The following is a 19,157-nucleotide window of genomic DNA, read 5'->3' as shown; positions in this document are numbered from 1 at the left end:
ACTCTCTGTCCTCTGAATCCCTTACATTTATATCTGGTTGCCTGTGAAATCTCCAACAGAATGTCCCCATGACATTTCAAGTCAATTGAACATGTCTTATATCTCTCTCTAATCTTAGTAACTTTTATCTTGTGTAGTAATATCAAAATTTATAAAACTAATTAGAAACTGGAGGGTCATTCTAGAATCTGTTTTCTTCATCACTACTTTGGATCTAAGCTATCAGAAATTCTTTAAATTTATTTCACAAATTTCTTTTATCATTTTCTATCATCATGACTTATATTTAATTCAAGTTTTTACCATCTTATTGGATTACTATAGATAGGTCCCCTACCCCTAACTTATTTCCATGCTCTGGTCTCAATTTCTTAAATCCCTTCTTTATATAACTATTATAAATAACCTACTGAAAATAAATCAGATGATAACTTCTATTTTCTTACTTAAAAAACTCTTTATTAGCTCTTCAATCATTTTCTAAGATCTTTTATGATCTGGTTTCTAATTCTGTAATCTCATTCCTCCATCACATACTTACTCCCATAACTTAAAAATGATATGATAGTATATCTAATGCATTAAAAAAACACAATAATGTTTTGTGTCCCTCTTGAACATAAACCTGTATAATTTAATTTTGTTCATGCAATTTTCTTCTTGGCATAGAACAGCCTTACCTTGACACAAGCCAGATAAATTCTTCTTTCATCTTGAAATACAGCTCTAGTATCTGTTGAAAACTTTATTCTTAACTATTACTCTACAATAATCTCCAACAGGTAAAGCTACTCACTTCTTCCTTTAGGCTATCCCTGTTCTCTATAACTGCTCCTATTACTCTCTATCACATTATATAGTTTACCCATCTAAAATAAAACCTCAGAAGTTATGTTTTTGATAATGGTAATGCATGAATGAGAAATATACTATATTTGACACATGGAGTAATAAATATACCATATTTGACACCAGTAAATAAAAGCATTTTGAAGACAAACAGAAAAAGTTTTTATAAATTTTGAAAAAAATCAACTGGTAGTCTTTAATCAGAATTGAATACTATAATATTCAAAGAAAAAAAATCACTTTTACAACTCATGGAAAATAGAAAAAAAATCATTCTCTAAAATATACAGTAGTTAAGAGCAAAGTCAGAGATTTTGTCAAAACAGTGAAATATTGTGCTCAAACACAACTGTATGTGCTTACAAGTTAACTGCTATTATAACTAATACTATTACTATAAACTAGAGTGATAAGGATGCATTAAAAGTTGTTCCAAATTATAGGTACTTTTGGTCTCAGAATTTACAGATTCCAAAAAACTTTCTTGGAATTTTCTAAAACAAAAAAAAAATCATTTAATAGTAATTGCTTATTATATTCGTAAATGTAAAAAATAATAACTACCTTTTGTTACTTCCTAAGTAACGAATTGATAATGGTTGATTCCTTAATGGAAATCCTTCCATCACCAAGAAATTCTGTTAAAGACACTTACCATCTTCTACTAGCTGAAAGTTCCTTTGTTACCACACATTAAAATAGATGCATCAAATGCTTAACACAGCAAAACACAAGGTATGTTTTCTCTAAAAAAATGATAAAGTACAAGATTGTTCAAAAAAATCTGCTTTACCTTCAGGGGCATCTGCATCACATCTCTTTGGCACAGAAATGGTTGTATTGCCTTTAGTATCATTAGAAGTTACATTGCTCTGAAAGATGAATATATAGTTAAAGTGAAAATATTATATTATTAACTATACCTGGATTTTAAAAAGTAATCATAGTTTGAACTTTATACTCTTTTCCATTAATTACATCTATTTGATATTCTAAATGGCAAATTTAATGCAAATTTCAATTAGAAGAAAGAGAATTATGGTAAATTTAATATTTGATCTTTTTGCAGTAATTTTTTTAGGTCCTGTATTAAACAACAGAGCTGCTTCCCAGAACAAACATAAAGTCATTAATAAACTTCTAATTTAAATAGGGCATCTAAAAAGAAATAGAGTACTTAATTTTAGACTTGTGAAGCAGGCAAAGAATGTCTTTTGTCCTCACAAAACATAATTTTTCTTCCTTCTTTCCTAGATAAATGCTTACTAAGCATGACTTAGTAGACTACATACAGGGGAAAAGGCAGAAACAGAATAAAATGTCATTAAGAAGTAAAAAAAAAATGGTTCAGTGATCTAACACAGCGGATGTCAAACAAAGGTAGTTCATGTACTTCCATTATGATCTAAGCCTTTTCTAATTCACCTAGATTATTACTTAAAAATTTTCAATGAACTAACTAGCTTTTTAATATTTAGCAATATTATAGATGGTATCAACTGAGGGTTTGATGTGCTGATTTTTTTCATTTCTAATTACATGTTAAACTAAAGAAAGAATGTAGGAAGTACAGTATAAAAAAAGGAGTAATCTGGGCAATACAGGTTAGCAATGCAAGATTCCATTAAAGCAATGCTTGAAATAGGCTCTGAAACACAAATATGATTTGAACTGTTAGGAAATAGAGCAAGAAAGTAATTTGGGACAAAGAAACAAACTAAACAAAGGTTGAATCAGTTATTGTAAAAATATTTAAATGTCAAAAAATCTAAACTTGCTGTCTAATTAAAACAAAAAACACAACTGGCTTTTAGGAGATCAACATCATCAAGAAGTCAGATATCAGGATACCCATCATTTTGAAAGAAAGTCAAGTAATTTACAAATAAAATATTTAGACAGCCTTTCCTGTGGGATTCATAGAATCAATAAACAGAAATCCTGTGCTCACCAAACTTTTGAGGGGAAGTCGTATAATTAAAATTACTTAAAAGTGCTAAGATAATGCTCAGGAACTTAGTACCTAACAAGATCCATTTAAGAAACAATGAAAATGAAATTCTGTGGGTTATTAAAAAGAAAGTATAAAACAAATCTAAATATACTCAAAATTTACTGAAAAACCAGCTTTAGCAATATTAAATTTAATCTGGTGAGTTAATATGCTAGCCCTCAAAACTAAACTTTGCCTTAAAGATCACTGTCTATAAAATATAAAAATAATCAAGTTCACTTACCTCTATTAAGTAATTTTGGCTTCCATACATAACATACTGGGGAGCAAGACTATAAATCATGTAGCTAGTATGAAGAACAATTAGAAGAAGTATCATACACAGAAATAAAAGTGCTTGAGGCCTGGTTCTACCTCTTCTGATTTTATATAACTGGAAAGAAAAAAAGACAGTGACAAAATTTCAGCTATATATTTTACTTGTAAATCATTAAGTACTGCTCTTACATTATGGAGAATAATTTACACAGTTCAGTCAACCATTTCTTTGTTCCAAAATAAATACTGAAAAGTCTTAGCCATTGCAAATAATTAGAAGAATGAAAAAGATAATTCAATAACGGCAGAGCATTTATATCCAAAGGATCCTATAAATGATCCATTAAAAACTAAAGACCTACAGAATTTATCAGTGTTCATGTGACTAGCTTGCAGACAAACCTTCTTCACTTACCATACAATAGCATCTGTTAGAAGTACATAAGAATTGTGAACTACCTCCCTTTCTATCTAAAGATCAAAAGTATGAGTTTAAATTCTAGGTATTAGTAAATTTTTATGGTTTTATATATGTATTATTTTACATACTACTGTAGAAAAACATGTCTCATAAGTATTCATTTCTATGAAATACTCATGACATCCTCATATCATATTCTGCTACAAAATGTAGTCTATGATAATTTATGACAATCTGATTACATTTTCACATGTATCGATACTAAAGGGAAATTAAATATATGACAACCTTCATAATAAGAAGTCTTGCATTAGTTAAAATCACTAATGAACTGGGTTTTCTTTTACTCATAGCTGCAAGTAGTATCTACCTGAATCAGCTTCATTTTAAAATTCTCAAATTATTTCAAAATGAGTGTAAGAAGAAATAACAAATCACGTACAGTTGTCCTTCATGAATGTCTATGGGGGACTGGTTCCAAGACAAACTATGATATCAAAATCTACAGATGCTCAAGTCCCCTTACGTAAAATGGCAAAATATTTGCATATAACTTCTGTATATCTTCCCATATACTTTAAATCACTTCTAGATTACTTATAATAACTAATATAATGTACACATTGCAAAAATAGTTGTTATGCTATATTATTTAGGGAAAAATAACATTAAAAAGTCTGCAAATATTGTATAGATGCAATTTTTAAAATTTTTTTTTAAACATTTTCTTCCCATAGTTGATTAAATCCACAAGGGCTTTTATACAGAGGGCTGACAGTAATAATCTATAACTCCTAACAGGAAAGGCAATCTTTTGAGCATCAGTATGTTTCCATGCAGTAAAACACCAAGAAAACAATGTATCTTCTAGACAAGGTTTTCTTAACCTTGGCACTGTTAACTTTTGGGCAGGATTAGTCTGTGTGCTATTTACTACAAGATGTTTAGCAGCATGTCTGGGCCATATCCAAAGATGACAATAAAACTCCCTAGCTTCTAACAACTAAAAACATTTCTAGATATTGTCAAATATCTCCAGGAGAAGGTGGACAAAATGGCTTGTGTTTAAGAAGTACTGCTGTAGACACAAAAACACTTTTATGTTAATATGAAATGAGAAAGTTTAATATTACCATTACTCTTAGTATCAAGACACAACTCATATATTTTAAATGTAATTTGTAAAAATGGAGAACATGTATAAAATAATGAGAAAAACATCAAAATAATAATGCAATATATACTTACTCTAATCCAAAAGAACCATATGCCAATATTTCTAATTCCTGCCATTGAAGTAAAAATAAAGTACATAATGATAATTGTTATAAGAATATAATCAAGAGGGAAAACCTAGAAAAAGATAAAATCAAATTTAATATACAAACTATGAACTCTCTAGAAGTCATATAAAATTAACTAAAAATTTAATTATTTTATTTGAGAAATATTTAAAATGTCAACTCTGATTTAGATTAGGTTACTACAATACCATTAAAACATAAAAATTCTCAAAGATACAAAGTATTACTAAGTTATTTAGTATGATTATCCTAAGAAAAATACTAAAAAAAATTAAGCATCAAATTACATTTATATACATAAAAGAATTTATTAAAAAATTAAAAACAAAAATTATTTGGAAAAGTTCACCTTACATAATGTACCCCAAATCAAATTATGTTCAACTAAAACTTTAGCAATATATTGATAAAATAGTCTTTAAAACAACACTCTAATGTTGAAATTATATGCAAATAAAAAGTCAAGTTAGCAGAGAACATAAGTATGTTAAAGTATTAACAAATTTTCAGAATACTAATTTTAAATTTAACAGTATCAGAATGTTTGCTGGAACATAAAATGACTTGATGCTATACTTACTGTTTGTAGTAAAGGCAAAAGCATATTCAGTGGATTACTCAGGTTAGCTCCAAAGATTATGAAACCAGAATCTATTCCAGCTGAATGAAGAGCTTTATCTAAACTAAAACAAAGAAAATCATAAAGAAGATAATTGTGTTTTACTATCACATTTTTAACTGATCTAGAAAGAATATCTTATAATTTAAACATGAAAATTCAGCTGAGTCAAAGAAAAACATGGAAAACAAATTAAGCTTCACTTAAATATCTCACAGATATTGTTCAACTGATACAGAATAAAGAAATAATTCTATTATTGAAACTTTCAGTTATTTTTTGAGTTAATACTGTAGAATATTTCATGTCAGAATAGCTATTTTAGACGAACAGGCTACACTAATGGAGTTTAACACCAAAAATCTAAATCACAGAATTTGTATAAGTGCTTTAAAAAATGTGTGTACCTGATGAAATATTACTCAGCCATAAAAGAAGAATCAAATGAGGGCATTTCCAGGTAAATGAATGGAACTGGAGACTATCATGGTCAGTAAAAAAAAAAAAAAAAAAAAGACAGTCCCCAAAAACCAAAGGCTGAATATTCTTTCTGATATGCAGATGATAACACACAATTAGTGGGGGGAAGGAAGAACAAAAGTTCACTGGATTAGACAAAGGAGAATAAAGGGAAGGGAGGGGGGACAGAATAAGGAAGACAGTAAAATGAATTGAATATAACTTTCCTATGTTCATATATGAATAAATGACCAGTGTAACTACACATCATGTTCAACCAAAAGAATGGGATCCTTATTAGAATAAGTTATACTCCATGTATATATGTCAAAATACATTCTACTGTCATGTATATCTAAAAAGGACAAATAAAAAAAAATGTGTGTATTGTACTTACTTTGACAGGAAAAGAGAAATTACAAACAGCAATGCAACTAAGATGAAAAATATTCCCCACATGATCTAAAAGCAAAAATATATTCATTACAATATAGTTTACTAGTTACACATTTTTCTTCTATCAGATTCCAGCTCCTATATTTGACACCCAGGTGAAAACTAAAGATCAATATATAAAATATATTACTTCCTAATTGTCTGTTAATAAGAAATAGCTAGTGACACAAGGCAGTATACCTGCCAGACTCTGTAGTAAAGAAACATGACATAGAAGTATATCAAGTTAAAATTCCCTTCCCTTGATTTCCATTTGGGCAAAAAAGTAAAAAATACAATATATCCTTAGCTATCTTCCCAATCTTATAGGAACCAGAGTTAAATTGTTTAATTGGTTACTTAAAAGAACACAGAATAAACGTTAAAAAAAAATGTGATCCTGCAATCTGTACACGAGGAAAAATAAGAATTCATACCCCATTAGAATCAAATGTATGATATGTCAAGATCATTGTAATGTTTTGAGCAACTAACAAAAAAAGTTCAAAAAAGATAAATACTTTATAAAGACCAAGGAAACTATGTATATTTAAATATAAGAACTCAAGTTAGTACTTATGGAATCATTTCAGAGATGATCATGTTGGGTTAACCTTGAACACATATTAATGTATATTCTAGCAATCTTGTCAATTTTGAAATAAAAACTAAGTTACAAAGGTGACACAGTAAAAATAGAAGAGTAAGAACCTCTGAAAATTTCCTCCTCCATAAAAGCACTAAGAAAACTGGCATAAATAATCAGAATCAACATTTTCAACATTCTGGAAATTAACCAAAGGTTTGCAGTAATATAGGAGCATTTACTCAAGAAAAATGGCTGAATCTCAGAATCTAGAGCATTATGACATTCTAACTTGCTCTAGTCCCAATTCTGTTACTCTATCGCCACAGCAGCCTTGAAAAATAGCCATAAAATTCAGCATCCTAGAAATCAAATAAGGAAGCAAAAAGGGCTGACACTTTTTAGTCTCATTCCCAAAGAACTGTCATTATTTGGCCTGTCTGTGTTTCTCTAGAAGCCCCCACTTGCAAGGCTATTTGTATTTGACCTAAACTGGTGTTCACATGAGGCTAAAAGCCTTTTCAAAGGAGTGTTGGCCAAAAAAATTTGCAAGCAATCTATGAACTTCATGACCTCAAAGCCAGTGGACAATGGAAAAATTAAACTAACCAAAAAGATTAAAACAAAAGCCTAGGAAATGAGATATCAATAAGGGTTTTAAAAAGTTCTGATGTATCTCTAAGAATCTAGAAGGTCTTGTGTACGCTCAGGGCTCTGTGCATGACCAGGAAAGATCTGAGGACTAAAATCTACCTCTGACAAGCACTGAGTACAAGGAGGAAGTGAAGGCTAAGGTTGAGTTGGAAAGTATCTCCCTGGGTGTTGAAGTAGTGTACTAACACACACGAAAATCTCTGTTAAAGACTGAGAGACTTATTGACTGCAGGTGTTTAAGAAAATCTATATCTAATCATTAACAAACCAACTGAGCAGGGACTATAGTGGTCACATTAAAAAAAAAAAAAATAGAGACTTCACACAGTCCAGAGAAGTCACTAAACAAATAATGATAGAAAGGATAATAACAACAAACCCTTGGGACCAAGGAGAAATCTGATTTCTAGAGTTATCATATTATATTATTTAACACTTTCTAAGTGTTAACAACAAAAACAATGAAGTATTGGTAACAAAAAGTGCATGGATTTGGGGACAACTGACAGACTTTTTTAGGAAACCCAGACATTAGATTTACAAGGCAAAAACTTTAAGTATGCTTTAAAATAATATATTCAGAAAACTCTAAAAAGCTATGTCTTAAAATGAAGCGTCAGCAATAAAGAATACCAATAAAGATATTTTTAAAAACACTAACAAAGAGAGTGAACTGAAATTTTGGAAATGGAAAATGATAACTGAATAAAAAAGTTTTTTAGAAGAACTGACCAGCTGATTTGAGCATCAGAAGAGTTAGCAATTTGAAGAGAAATCAACTGAGAGTACATAAGGAAGGAACAATGAAGTGAACAGAGTCTTAGAGAGATGTTGAACATCATCAGCAAACCAACACAAACATGGGATTCAAAGAAAGAGGAAAGGAAACAAATGGAAAAAAACTTTGAATATTGTAGACAACCAAAATATCCACTAACAGATTAATGGATAAACAAATTGTGATACAGACACATATCAGATTACCACTCTGCAACACAATGGAATGACCACCAAAAGAAAAGAAGTACTGTGAATGAATCTAAAAACTACTGTGCTGTGCCAAAGATACTAGACAAAAAGTTTTATATCCCATGATTCCATTTATATGAAATTCTAAAATGCATAAAACTAAACTCTAATGACAGAAAGGGCATCAGTGATTACCTGGAGTCTGAGCTCAAGGAGCAAGAGAAGGTAGAATTTGGGGGTGATGTGAATGTTCTACATATCTATACATTTATATTTGGCAAAATCAATCTGTATACTTAATAAAGTTGATTTTAAAATCCTTCTAAACATATGCTCAGTGAAATGAAACAGAAGTTTAAAAGAAGGCAGCTGATGACAGAGATCAGGATATGAATATTTATAAGACATTATAAAGAATCTAGAATTAAAATAAGGGTTGGAGAGGCTTTTGTACACCTTTGTTGCTATGAAGACAAATTATCTTAGGAAAAAGGATTGGAGTGAGTCCTTAAACAATTTATTTTGGATTGGAGGTATAGCTCAGTAGTAGAGCACTTGCCTAGCATGCATTAGGTCCTGGGTTAGATTCTCAGCAAAACACACACACACACACACACACACACACACACACACTTCTAACAGAAGGTTTAAAAAGAGGTTACACAGAATTACATGATTATAATATATTTTTGAAAAACTCTTTCAAAAAAGGAGGTTTTAAAAAGGATAAGCAGTTAATGCATTTTTTTAAGTTTTTAAAGAGTGAACAGTACCAAAGTTAAACAAGACTCACTTGTCTTTGATAGAAATACTCTGAAACATTTCTTTCAAAATTTAACCAAAATGGACCTTCTAGCTTCATCTTGCATTCCTCATATGAGTCTTTTCCTTGTACTTTCCGAATTACAACTTAACATACTATGGTATAAAATTCTGGTCTCTGAAATGCCCCCGTATATATATAACATGCAAATTTGGAAGTTGGTGGACAGCAGTTTTAGTTTCTTTATAGTCTAAGTCATATTATAATGTTTTAATTCAATCTAGGTACTTAAATTTAGGCACTAACATCCCAAGAATTCAAGGCTGGCAAACAATGGCTCCCCCCACCCCTGAAAAACAAAAAAAGGAAAATAAAAAGGTTTTCTATCTCAATAACATCTTTTTGCATACTTTCAGAAATATCATCTAAAATCTAATAATGAGGCAAATTCTATTATTTTTCAGTTAGGGTTCTTCTGTTCTAATGTGGTTCTCAGGTCTCCTACTGATAGATAACTACAAACTTGAAAATATGCTAACAGCTTATTTCTTATTTACCTTTATTTTTATTTAAATTTCCTAATAACTCGATTATAATACTTATATTACACATGAAATAAATGAAGCTCTGAGAGGTTCATATCTTGTCTGACCTAAGCAAGGAACCTGTGATTAAAAACCAGATTATCTGAACACCAAAATCCACACTCTGAAGTATCATGCTATAGTGCCTCAATAGAAGAACTCAGTCTCTAAGAGGCACTACAAAAACTTGAGAGAAGAGTGACAGCATAATTTTTTTAAAAACTCCATTTACCTTCAGGGGACGCAGAGCACCGCAAAATTTTGTCCACCAGCTGTTTTCAATGAATTCTAAGTGCCTCTCTCTTTTCCTAAGTGTTCGTAACCTTTCTTCAAATTGCTTTAAGGCACGTTTATCCCTTGCTGGCAAAGGTCGACCATCTTTACTCTGCAAATAACAGAACAAAATTAAAGGTTTGGGGGTGGGTTTTTTTCCCCCACCATTAAGGTCTTAATAAAGCATCCACCAGATCTAGCAAATCAGGCAATAAAATACTTTTAGCTTGGACGCTACTTAGGCATATTGACAAAAATAATAAAATTGACAAATGCAATGTAACAATAAATGTCTCTGAACCAAGATTAGCATGAAAATGGAGATGTGTGTACATTTAATACTGACCTTTTCCTTGTTCCTTTATTCCAAATGTATTTGTAAAAAAAAAAAAGATATGTATTTGTAAAAATACCCTACTAAAAAGGTGTTTGTTTAAAAGAACTGTTAACCACTATTACTGTCATTATTCTTCCTCACCTCCAAACTCCTCTATCCCCTATTTTAATATATTTGGTCCTGCCCCTTCCCATCCTTTAGTTTAGTGGTTGTGTTCCCTGAACTGATGATTCTCAGCCCAACTCAAATTATCAGTAGAGTGATGCAATATCAAGCATAGGTCACATGCAGGAGTTTTTATAAAAACTGCTAAGAGTTGGCACTTCCTTGTTGTCCAAGTACACCTGCAAATGAGTAATGCTTTCTTTGGTCAATCTATCTGACAGATAATTTTCATCTGTTTTTACATGATGCTTTGGGTAACCATAAGTAGTGCCTTTTCCATGATGTCTCACAGATACACTTTCCCACTTTAATTCCCCTACCCCGAAATGTCTTAAATTGACCACAATAATAAACCAGAATAATAACTGCTAAATGAAAAAAGGATGAAATGCAGATTTGTTTGCTTTTATTAGAAGGAACAGAAAAACAAAGGACTACATTTTAAGAATGCAAAGTCTAAATTAGAGAATATAATGTCTTTAATATACCTATCAAGGTTTAAATGGGTTCCTAGCAGACAAAAACATTTCTCTCCAGTAGAGCCTAGTGTAGCTTCAATTTGAAATCGTATAATGAAGATAATGCCCAAACCTTTAATAAAAGATTCTCACAGCTATAAAAAGCTCTTTACATATTTGCATTACCAGGCTCTTCTGAAGCTAACTATCCTCTTCCATACCTTATTTTAATGCTTCTCAAACTTTAGCATGCTTAAGACTCATCTGAAAAGTTCAATAAAATCAGAATTCTAGGCCCAACGCCCCAAAGAATATAATTTAGATCTTGAGTGGGCCTAGAATTTATATTTCTCCCAATAAATATGGTGCAAAGACCATATTTTATATTTATAAGGCTATATTTTACTATCTTCACTCCTTTAAGTCAACTTTTAAGTTGAGTACAATGGAATTATCAAATTGGATCCCCGAAAAGGGAACTTACAGAAAGAAGGTCAGAGGAATAAAATGAACACTCCCTTCTTAAAGAAATACCCAGATAATAATACTTCAAGTATGTGATTTGAGAAGGGATCAGTACTTTATACATTACCCATAATAAATTTTCTCAAAACTTCCATTATGATGTCAAAATGATACAAACAATGAGGTACTTTTTTTAACTGATGGATTTAACCATTTCAGAAAAAAATTAGTAAATCAATTTGAGGGTCAACTTAAAACAGTTATGTGTCTATTTGGTGAATGAATGTATCAGTACAGTGAGGGATGGATATCCACTCTGCACTACTCACTAAATTAATGTAAGAATAATTTTGGTAAGAGAAAAAATGCTAGGACAGAAATTCTGCAGCAATCCATCTCATTTGAAAAATAACATGGTTATAACGTACATAAATACGTATACCATCTTTAAAAAAAAAGTAAAAGCTTTCCTTCACACTGTGACCAATTACCATATTATCGTTCCCTTTCCTGTGGTTATCATTGTTAAGCAAATCAAACAGACATATATACACATGTACCAATGTATTTATATATTTTTTGTATGTACTAGCTAACATATCTTGAGCATCTTTCTTATGCCTAAAACTGGTCTTTTCGTTACGCATTTATTCTAATTAAATTTTCAGAATAATAGAAATATGTTCATTTACTACCTAAAAAAAATAAGACTGCAGATGTAGTGTGCATAATCAAAAAAGTCAGAATCTGAACTGAGATAGTCTGGTTTTATAAGACATATTTTTCAAGCTATATAAATCTCCCTCATTCCTTTCTATCACTACATAGCACATTACACCATGGTGTCTTAATTTAATAAGTACCTTATTTTTTAATACTAAGGTTGTTTCCTATATATCTACATACCAAGGTGTACATATAGCACACATAGATTCCTATAGATAAACTGTTAGGTTAAATTTTTAAAAGTTGTATGTTTGATTATACAGGTAGGCATCACAACATTTCATTTTCTTTAAAAAGCTGTATGTCTCATATTCCCACAAACAGTATTACTACCTCCCCAAATATCATCAATTCCTGACACATGTAACCATTTAAAAGACTTTCGAATGATTAAAAAATACATATTAAGTCATTCTAATGTCTATACTTTTTATTACTAGGGTTACCAACTCTCCTGGTTTTAGCACTGAGAGTCCTATATTTTGGAAAAGTCCTCGGGTCCCAGGTAACTGGGACACCTGATCAACCTCCTATTTACTATTTACCTAAAACATCATTTTATAATTTTACTAAACAGTTTAATTTCTCCTTCAGTGAACTACCTTTGGGTCTTTCATTATTTCTGTACATTGCTTGTCCTTTGATTTACTATCGTTATCATCTGTGCTGAGAGTTTCTCCCATACAATTGTTGGTCTTTAACGTTCATTTAGGTGCCCTTTTCAGGTTCATAAATTTTACAACATAAAAACTGAAGACTCACCAATTTTCTCTTAATTAGCAACTTGGTTTTGTGTCTTTTTTAGAAAGGATTTCTCCACACCAAGATAAATTCATACTTTCTAAAGTGTTTTATACTTGATTTAGATTTAGAATACAGTTTTAGATGGTATGAAATTTTATGAAAATTTAATTTTTGTATTATATAGACTATTGAATTAATACCAAAATTACTGAAAAACAATTTTCAGGTAATATATCTATAATATTGAATTAACCAATTACAAACCGATGAAGTTCTCTATTTATTTGAATCTCCTATTATGTACTTCAGAAAATTTTATAATTTCCATCAGGTAGATGTTGACATTTCTTAATATTTTATAGTTTGTGCTATTATGGATAATTCTCTATAACAACATTTAACTGGTTAATGATTTTTTTATGTTTGTATCTAGACAATTTGAAGAATTCTTATTAGTTCTAGTAGTTTGTAGTTAATTCTTTCACTTGTCTTGGTAGACGATATCTGCAAACAATACAGATTAAATTCCCTTTTTTCCTCTCCTTCTTTCAATGTTCTTATCTAAATTTCCTTTAATTTGACTAGAATCTCCAGGAATATGCTAAAGAGTGGCAATCATACTGACATTATTGTCCTGTATATAACTTTATTGGGAATGTTTCTTTCACTTTAAAGTATGATGCTCATCAGAGGATTCCTTGATTTGGTATTTTCTTCTCTTAATTTGGTAAGATTTTTTTTTGGTTTCTAAAAATCATAACTACAAATTGACTGTTACCAATTTATTCTTTGACATCTGTTAAGATGTTTATATTTCTTATTTTTAATCTCAATATATTAAACTACTTTAATGTATTTTCTAATGTATCATCTTTGTATTTCTAAGATAAATATAGCCTGATCATTATGATAAGCTTTTATTACAGCACAGGTTTTGCATTGCTAATATTTATATTTCTATTAAAATACTTGCCTCTACCTTCATATGAAAGAGAGTAGGTGGTTTTTTTTTTTCCTTTTTGGGTGCTATTACTGTCTGCTTTTTTTTTTTTTTTTTAAGTAGGCTCATGCTAGGTTAGTAGACTAATTCAGAAAGCTCATCATGTTTCCTAAACTCTTTAAAATTAATGTGTTACTTGATGGTAAAAAAGGAAGAAAAATTTATTATATTTTTAGAAGTCCATTTAGTTGGCAAGTGATTACATGTACTCTTTAGCTTTTTCAACTAAGTACACAAAACTTGAACATAAGTAACACAGTAAAATATGATGTTACATATGGAATAAGGATAACTGAGAACTGGAAAGGTCTTGATCATAAATATGTAGTTTTGTTTCTTCATTGTTAGAGTATTGATAGAAATTCTAAAACTGCCAGTGTCCCACCTTACACAGGATATCAATTTTCAAAATAGAGGCATAGTTCTTGAAGAATGTTAAAAAACTATCAAACAATATAAAAATATATGTGTTTCCCAATATTAAAGTCACATCAGAAAGCAGCTCAAAGGTAAAGTAAGTTTATGCTTCCCAGTAACAACAAAACATTAACTCACTTTTGATTTAATCGTCTGAATATGTTGCTCCACTTCTTCAATGTCTTCAGTGTTTTCTAAACGTTCATAAGCAGCACTTCTAGTGCCTTTTATTAGATTTAAAGGTAATGCTGACATACCATAGGCCTAAAATAAACAAAATTCAAATGCTTTAATAAATTCATTTCAATCAGATTAACACAATTTTCAGGTAAAAACATGTCCTTTAATAACTTGAAAGTGGGCAGTAGTAGCAGTGTACAGTCACTGAAGAATATGCTTTAAGGAAGTGAATCATGATCATATTATAATTCTCTTGTTTATTTTACACTTACATTTATGCAGTTATGATAACATATTACTCCTTCCTCAAAGGACAAGTTGCACATTTAATGTCAATATAATACTTTATCAAAGTAATAAGTTATAACTTTAGGCTAATCAAATTATGATAGTATGAATTAATGAGAACAATTTATAAAATTATTTTCTATGAAAACAAGAGTAATTTTCTCCAAGCACATACAATGTATCTTTAGAAAAACATATGTATAGTAATATATACACAGTACTTCATTAGTATACCAATTATCTATATGGACAATTTGTTTAAAAGTTCTACCTATTTATAACCAATCTTTTTACTAAGTATTTTAAATATTTTCCAACAAGTAATTTTTAACTTTTAGTCAGCATTAAAAATAAACATATTATTGTATATACTACTCAATTCCAAAACGTCTCAATAACTTTTTATTATAATCATTAACTTAACAGTCAATGTCATTTGCCATATAGCCATGGTTCAGAATCTATTGACTTTAAATTCTTAGAAGAAACACTGAGAAACACCTGCTGGTTGCAACGATAGGCTCTAAAGCAGATACATGAATGTAATTTTAAATTTGTTCCATTTTTTCTGCTGAGCACACAAACTCAGGATAAATGCTACTTCTTAGGCTTAACCCAACTCTATGCTGAATGGATTTGAATCCTATAATGTACTACATTCAGTACTCAATACTGTTTCTATAGAATCTTTTGGTCTACTAATATTAACAACACGGCCCTTATTTATAATCTACTGTCAAATACAAGGTCATCTAAATACAAGGTCATCTACTATTTTCTCTGCTGCTCTTACTCTCTACATATACATCTTCTATACTGTTTCCAAATGATCTTACTCTGAACACCCAATTCAGAATATGTCATTCTTCTAGTTAGTATCCTTTAAGATTTTCCAGGAAAAGGAAGGGTATTTTTCAAAGTGCTCTAGTAGAAGCACCTTTTGGGAAGGTAACCCCATGGCCAGTATGAAAGACAAGAAAGTGGTGAGCCACAGGGTGATCCACTGTTACTTTGTCAGAGAAATTTTTACCTTATGCCTCACAATTGTCCATAGTTCTTAAAACACTCTAATTTTAAAATACTTCAGGCCTTCATACTTTAATACATGCAGCACCCTCTTCTATGCCTACCTTCTTAACTTACTTCATTAGTAAATCTGAATGCACTCAGGTTTCAGCTTACTTATACTGTGTCTGAGAAATGTTCCTCAATTTGTAAATGTCACTTGCTTACAATACATAACACATATTTAACAATTATCAGTCTGCTCACTTGGTTTTTCACTAGATCTGCCAAACTTGACTAATCAAATTTCTGACCCAAACTAGTTAGCAACCAGAGAATGAATATTGGGTTTGTTAAGACTAGGTAGGTCCCAATTCTTTGTCCTTCTACTGTTTAAGAAAAAATGTTTATTAATAAAATAATTATTGTAAGAAGATAATATCTGACTAAAACTATTTTAAGAAGAGAGAACTGTTAATTCTTCATGAAGTTATTTCCTTGCATGAAATTGATATATTTACTAAAAGAGCTGAACTAAATTCCTAAATGGCTTAATGTAAAAGATTAGAAAACGAAAATACATCCTTGGTAACAATTTGTAGTAATATGAGACCAGACTATACCATAATTCTATGAATATAGCAAATAAAAGTAAATAATCTTTTGTTTTTTTCATCAAGTGTTTAGTTTGTTTTTAGATTGCATGTTTAAGTTTAAATGATTATCAGGAAATTTATACTATTTAGATTTTAATAAGCTTGAAATAAACATAGAAAAAAATTAACATGTTTAAATAACAACCTTTCGAATGTAACCTCAAACTTCTGTGGGAAAAAAATGTACTTAAAACACTTTTTCAAAAACCAAATTTTTATTACTTACTACTGCCCTCTAGTGAATTTCTGGAAAAACAACAAAGGCTAAAAAGATTGTACAGTTTAAAAGGTTAGGTTGGCCATTATTGCTTCCTATCTTGTTTTGACTTCCAAAAATAAACTGCCAACAGAAATATTTTAAAATAACATATACAAACTACAAACATTTCTTATACCTTCTTGCACTGTTCAGTTAAGAGGAACATCATAACCAATTCAAAAAATGATTCACAATTTCTTAGAAAATGTGCAGTTTTAGAAATACCTTTCCAATTTCCTTCACTCGTATTTTCCTTGTTATATTGCAAAGATTGATGTGATTTTTAAAAAGTATCTACACAAGACAAAGAAGCTTCTCTTACTGAATATAGAAAAATATTAATAATGAAATTATTTTCAAGGATTTTTCCTTTAATGGTAAAAATGCACTTAAAACAATGGTGCATCTTCCAATAAGTATCACAGACTAAAAGACATACGATGTCACATGAAAGGTGACAAATTTGATTTTTCAAGGGGATTTCTATCTCCAGATTATTGAGAACCACTGCACCAGTTCATAGGGTGCTAGGGACTGAATGTTTGTTCCCTACCCTCACCCCTACCCCCACGACCAAATTCATGTTGAAGCTAATTTCTAGTGTGATGGTATTTGAAGCCTTTTGGAGGTAATTAAATCACAATGTTGGATCCCTTATGAATGAGATTAGTGACACAAAACAGATACAAGAGAGCTTGCGATATTTCTCTCTGCTCTCTACTATATGGGGAATAATGAGAAGACAGCCAACTGCAAGCTAGGAAGTGAACCCTCACCAGATAACCAATTTGTTGGTTTCTTGATGATAGGCTTCCTAGCTCCCAGAACTGTCAGAAATAAATGTTTGTTGTTTAAGCCACCCAGTCTATAGTACATTTACAGCAGCCCAAACTAAGGCAAATTTTCATGAGCATAAGAAGAAAACATTTTATTTCCATATTTGAATCTTTAATTATCACTTCAATTAGTTTGTTTTACATTAAATGTACATTGATTAGGATAATAATATTTATTTGTAATTCACAAACATCTTGGAGAGTATATTAAAAGCTTTACTAACATGAATATATAATAAAAAGTTTAGCTGTCTCTGCTAAACTCTCATAGGGGCCTTTCTCTGGACCATGTAATTCATTTTGCATGAAAACATCATTATTCAACATTTCCCCACTTGGTGGCACCAAAAAAAAATTAAAATACCTACAAAGATATTTGTTCCTAGAGGTTTCTTTTTTTTTTTTTTTTAATTTTAGACAGTATCAGATTTCTTTTTGGTTTAAGCTTAAAATAATAAGCAAGCTAATATATTGTTGGATATTCTTCTCCTAAAACTGAATGCCCAATTATCTGACTATCCTTTAGGACACTGTACAGAGGTTAGAAACTAAATATAATTTAAATAATCAAGTAGCTTCCAAACTAAACAATAATAGATATCTCTGAGAAATCCATACTTGACTAACATAAAGTAAAAAGTCTCTCTAGTCCCAATGCAAAAAAATAACAAATTCCATCACACACATGATTTTAGGTTTAAGTAAGTCTTTGTATATAGGGCCAAAATACTCTATGTATTAACTTCCCACTTTGGGTACATTAGTTAAAATGTACCTCATGAACATATACAACACTTTCTTGCCATATGAAATGCTCAATTCTCAAGCTTTTCCATAACAAGTTAGGAGATAACTTTGCATCTGAACTTCAGATAAATATAAAAATTAGTAATATTAATGAGTTATTCATAATAAAACCATCTATTTATAAATTACTGATTTTTAATTAATTTATAAAAGTTTGTATGAGTTTTTTAAAAAATATTTTTAGTTGTAGTTGGACACAATACCTTTATTTATTTACTTTTTTATGTGGTGCTGAGGATCGGACCCAGTGCCTTTCTTGTGCTCGGCGACCACTGTACTGCTGAGCCACAACCCCAGCCCCTGTATAAGTTTTTCAATTAAGTATAACTAAAGTTTAAGTAGCAAAACATTCTCTTACTGAGCTTTGAGCATCCTTGAAGTGCTATTTAAATGATATTCATCTGTCTATCCACACCTTACCAATTCCAACTATCATTCAATTATGGATGCCTCTTTGACTTACTCATCTTTGAATAATTCACAATTTTCACTAATCATGATATGATTGTTTTTAGCATCTGGTTGACTTTCACTGAGAGAGAAAAGAAGTAGAAACTATAGTTTGATCCAAATAAAACCAAATATTTAGATTCTAATCCTTGATGGGTTGTTTAATAAATCCCAAT

The 19,157-nt window shown here is 30.4% G+C and overlaps 1 protein-coding gene across 2 annotated transcripts in view; it reads right to left on the bottom strand.

The window, feature by feature from the left end:
* The window catches only part of Lmbrd1 (LMBR1 domain containing 1), a 109,053-nt gene that overhangs the window by 26,024 nt on the left and 63,872 nt on the right, over positions 1–19,157 (bottom strand). For both annotated transcript variants that reach the window (XM_071613276.1, XM_027928335.2), the window contains exons 8-14: positions 14,639–14,764; positions 10,148–10,300; positions 6,322–6,386; positions 5,427–5,529; positions 4,791–4,895; positions 3,087–3,236; positions 1,643–1,721 (exon numbers count right to left, since the gene is read on the bottom strand). In XM_071613276.1, coding sequence (XP_071469377.1) covers positions 1,643–1,721; positions 3,087–3,236; positions 4,791–4,895; positions 5,427–5,529; positions 6,322–6,386; positions 10,148–10,300; positions 14,639–14,764 — 781 coding nt within the window. The remainder of the gene's footprint in view (positions 1–1,642; positions 1,722–3,086; positions 3,237–4,790; positions 4,896–5,426; positions 5,530–6,321; positions 6,387–10,147; positions 10,301–14,638; positions 14,765–19,157) is intronic.

The sequence above is a fragment of the Marmota flaviventris genome, chromosome 6 (genome assembly GCF_047511675.1).
Source record: "Marmota flaviventris isolate mMarFla1 chromosome 6, mMarFla1.hap1, whole genome shotgun sequence".
NCBI lineage: Eukaryota > Metazoa > Chordata > Mammalia > Rodentia > Sciuridae > Marmota > Marmota flaviventris.
Note: the sequence above shows the minus strand (reverse complement) of the source record. Positions and strands in the feature narration are given on the sequence as shown.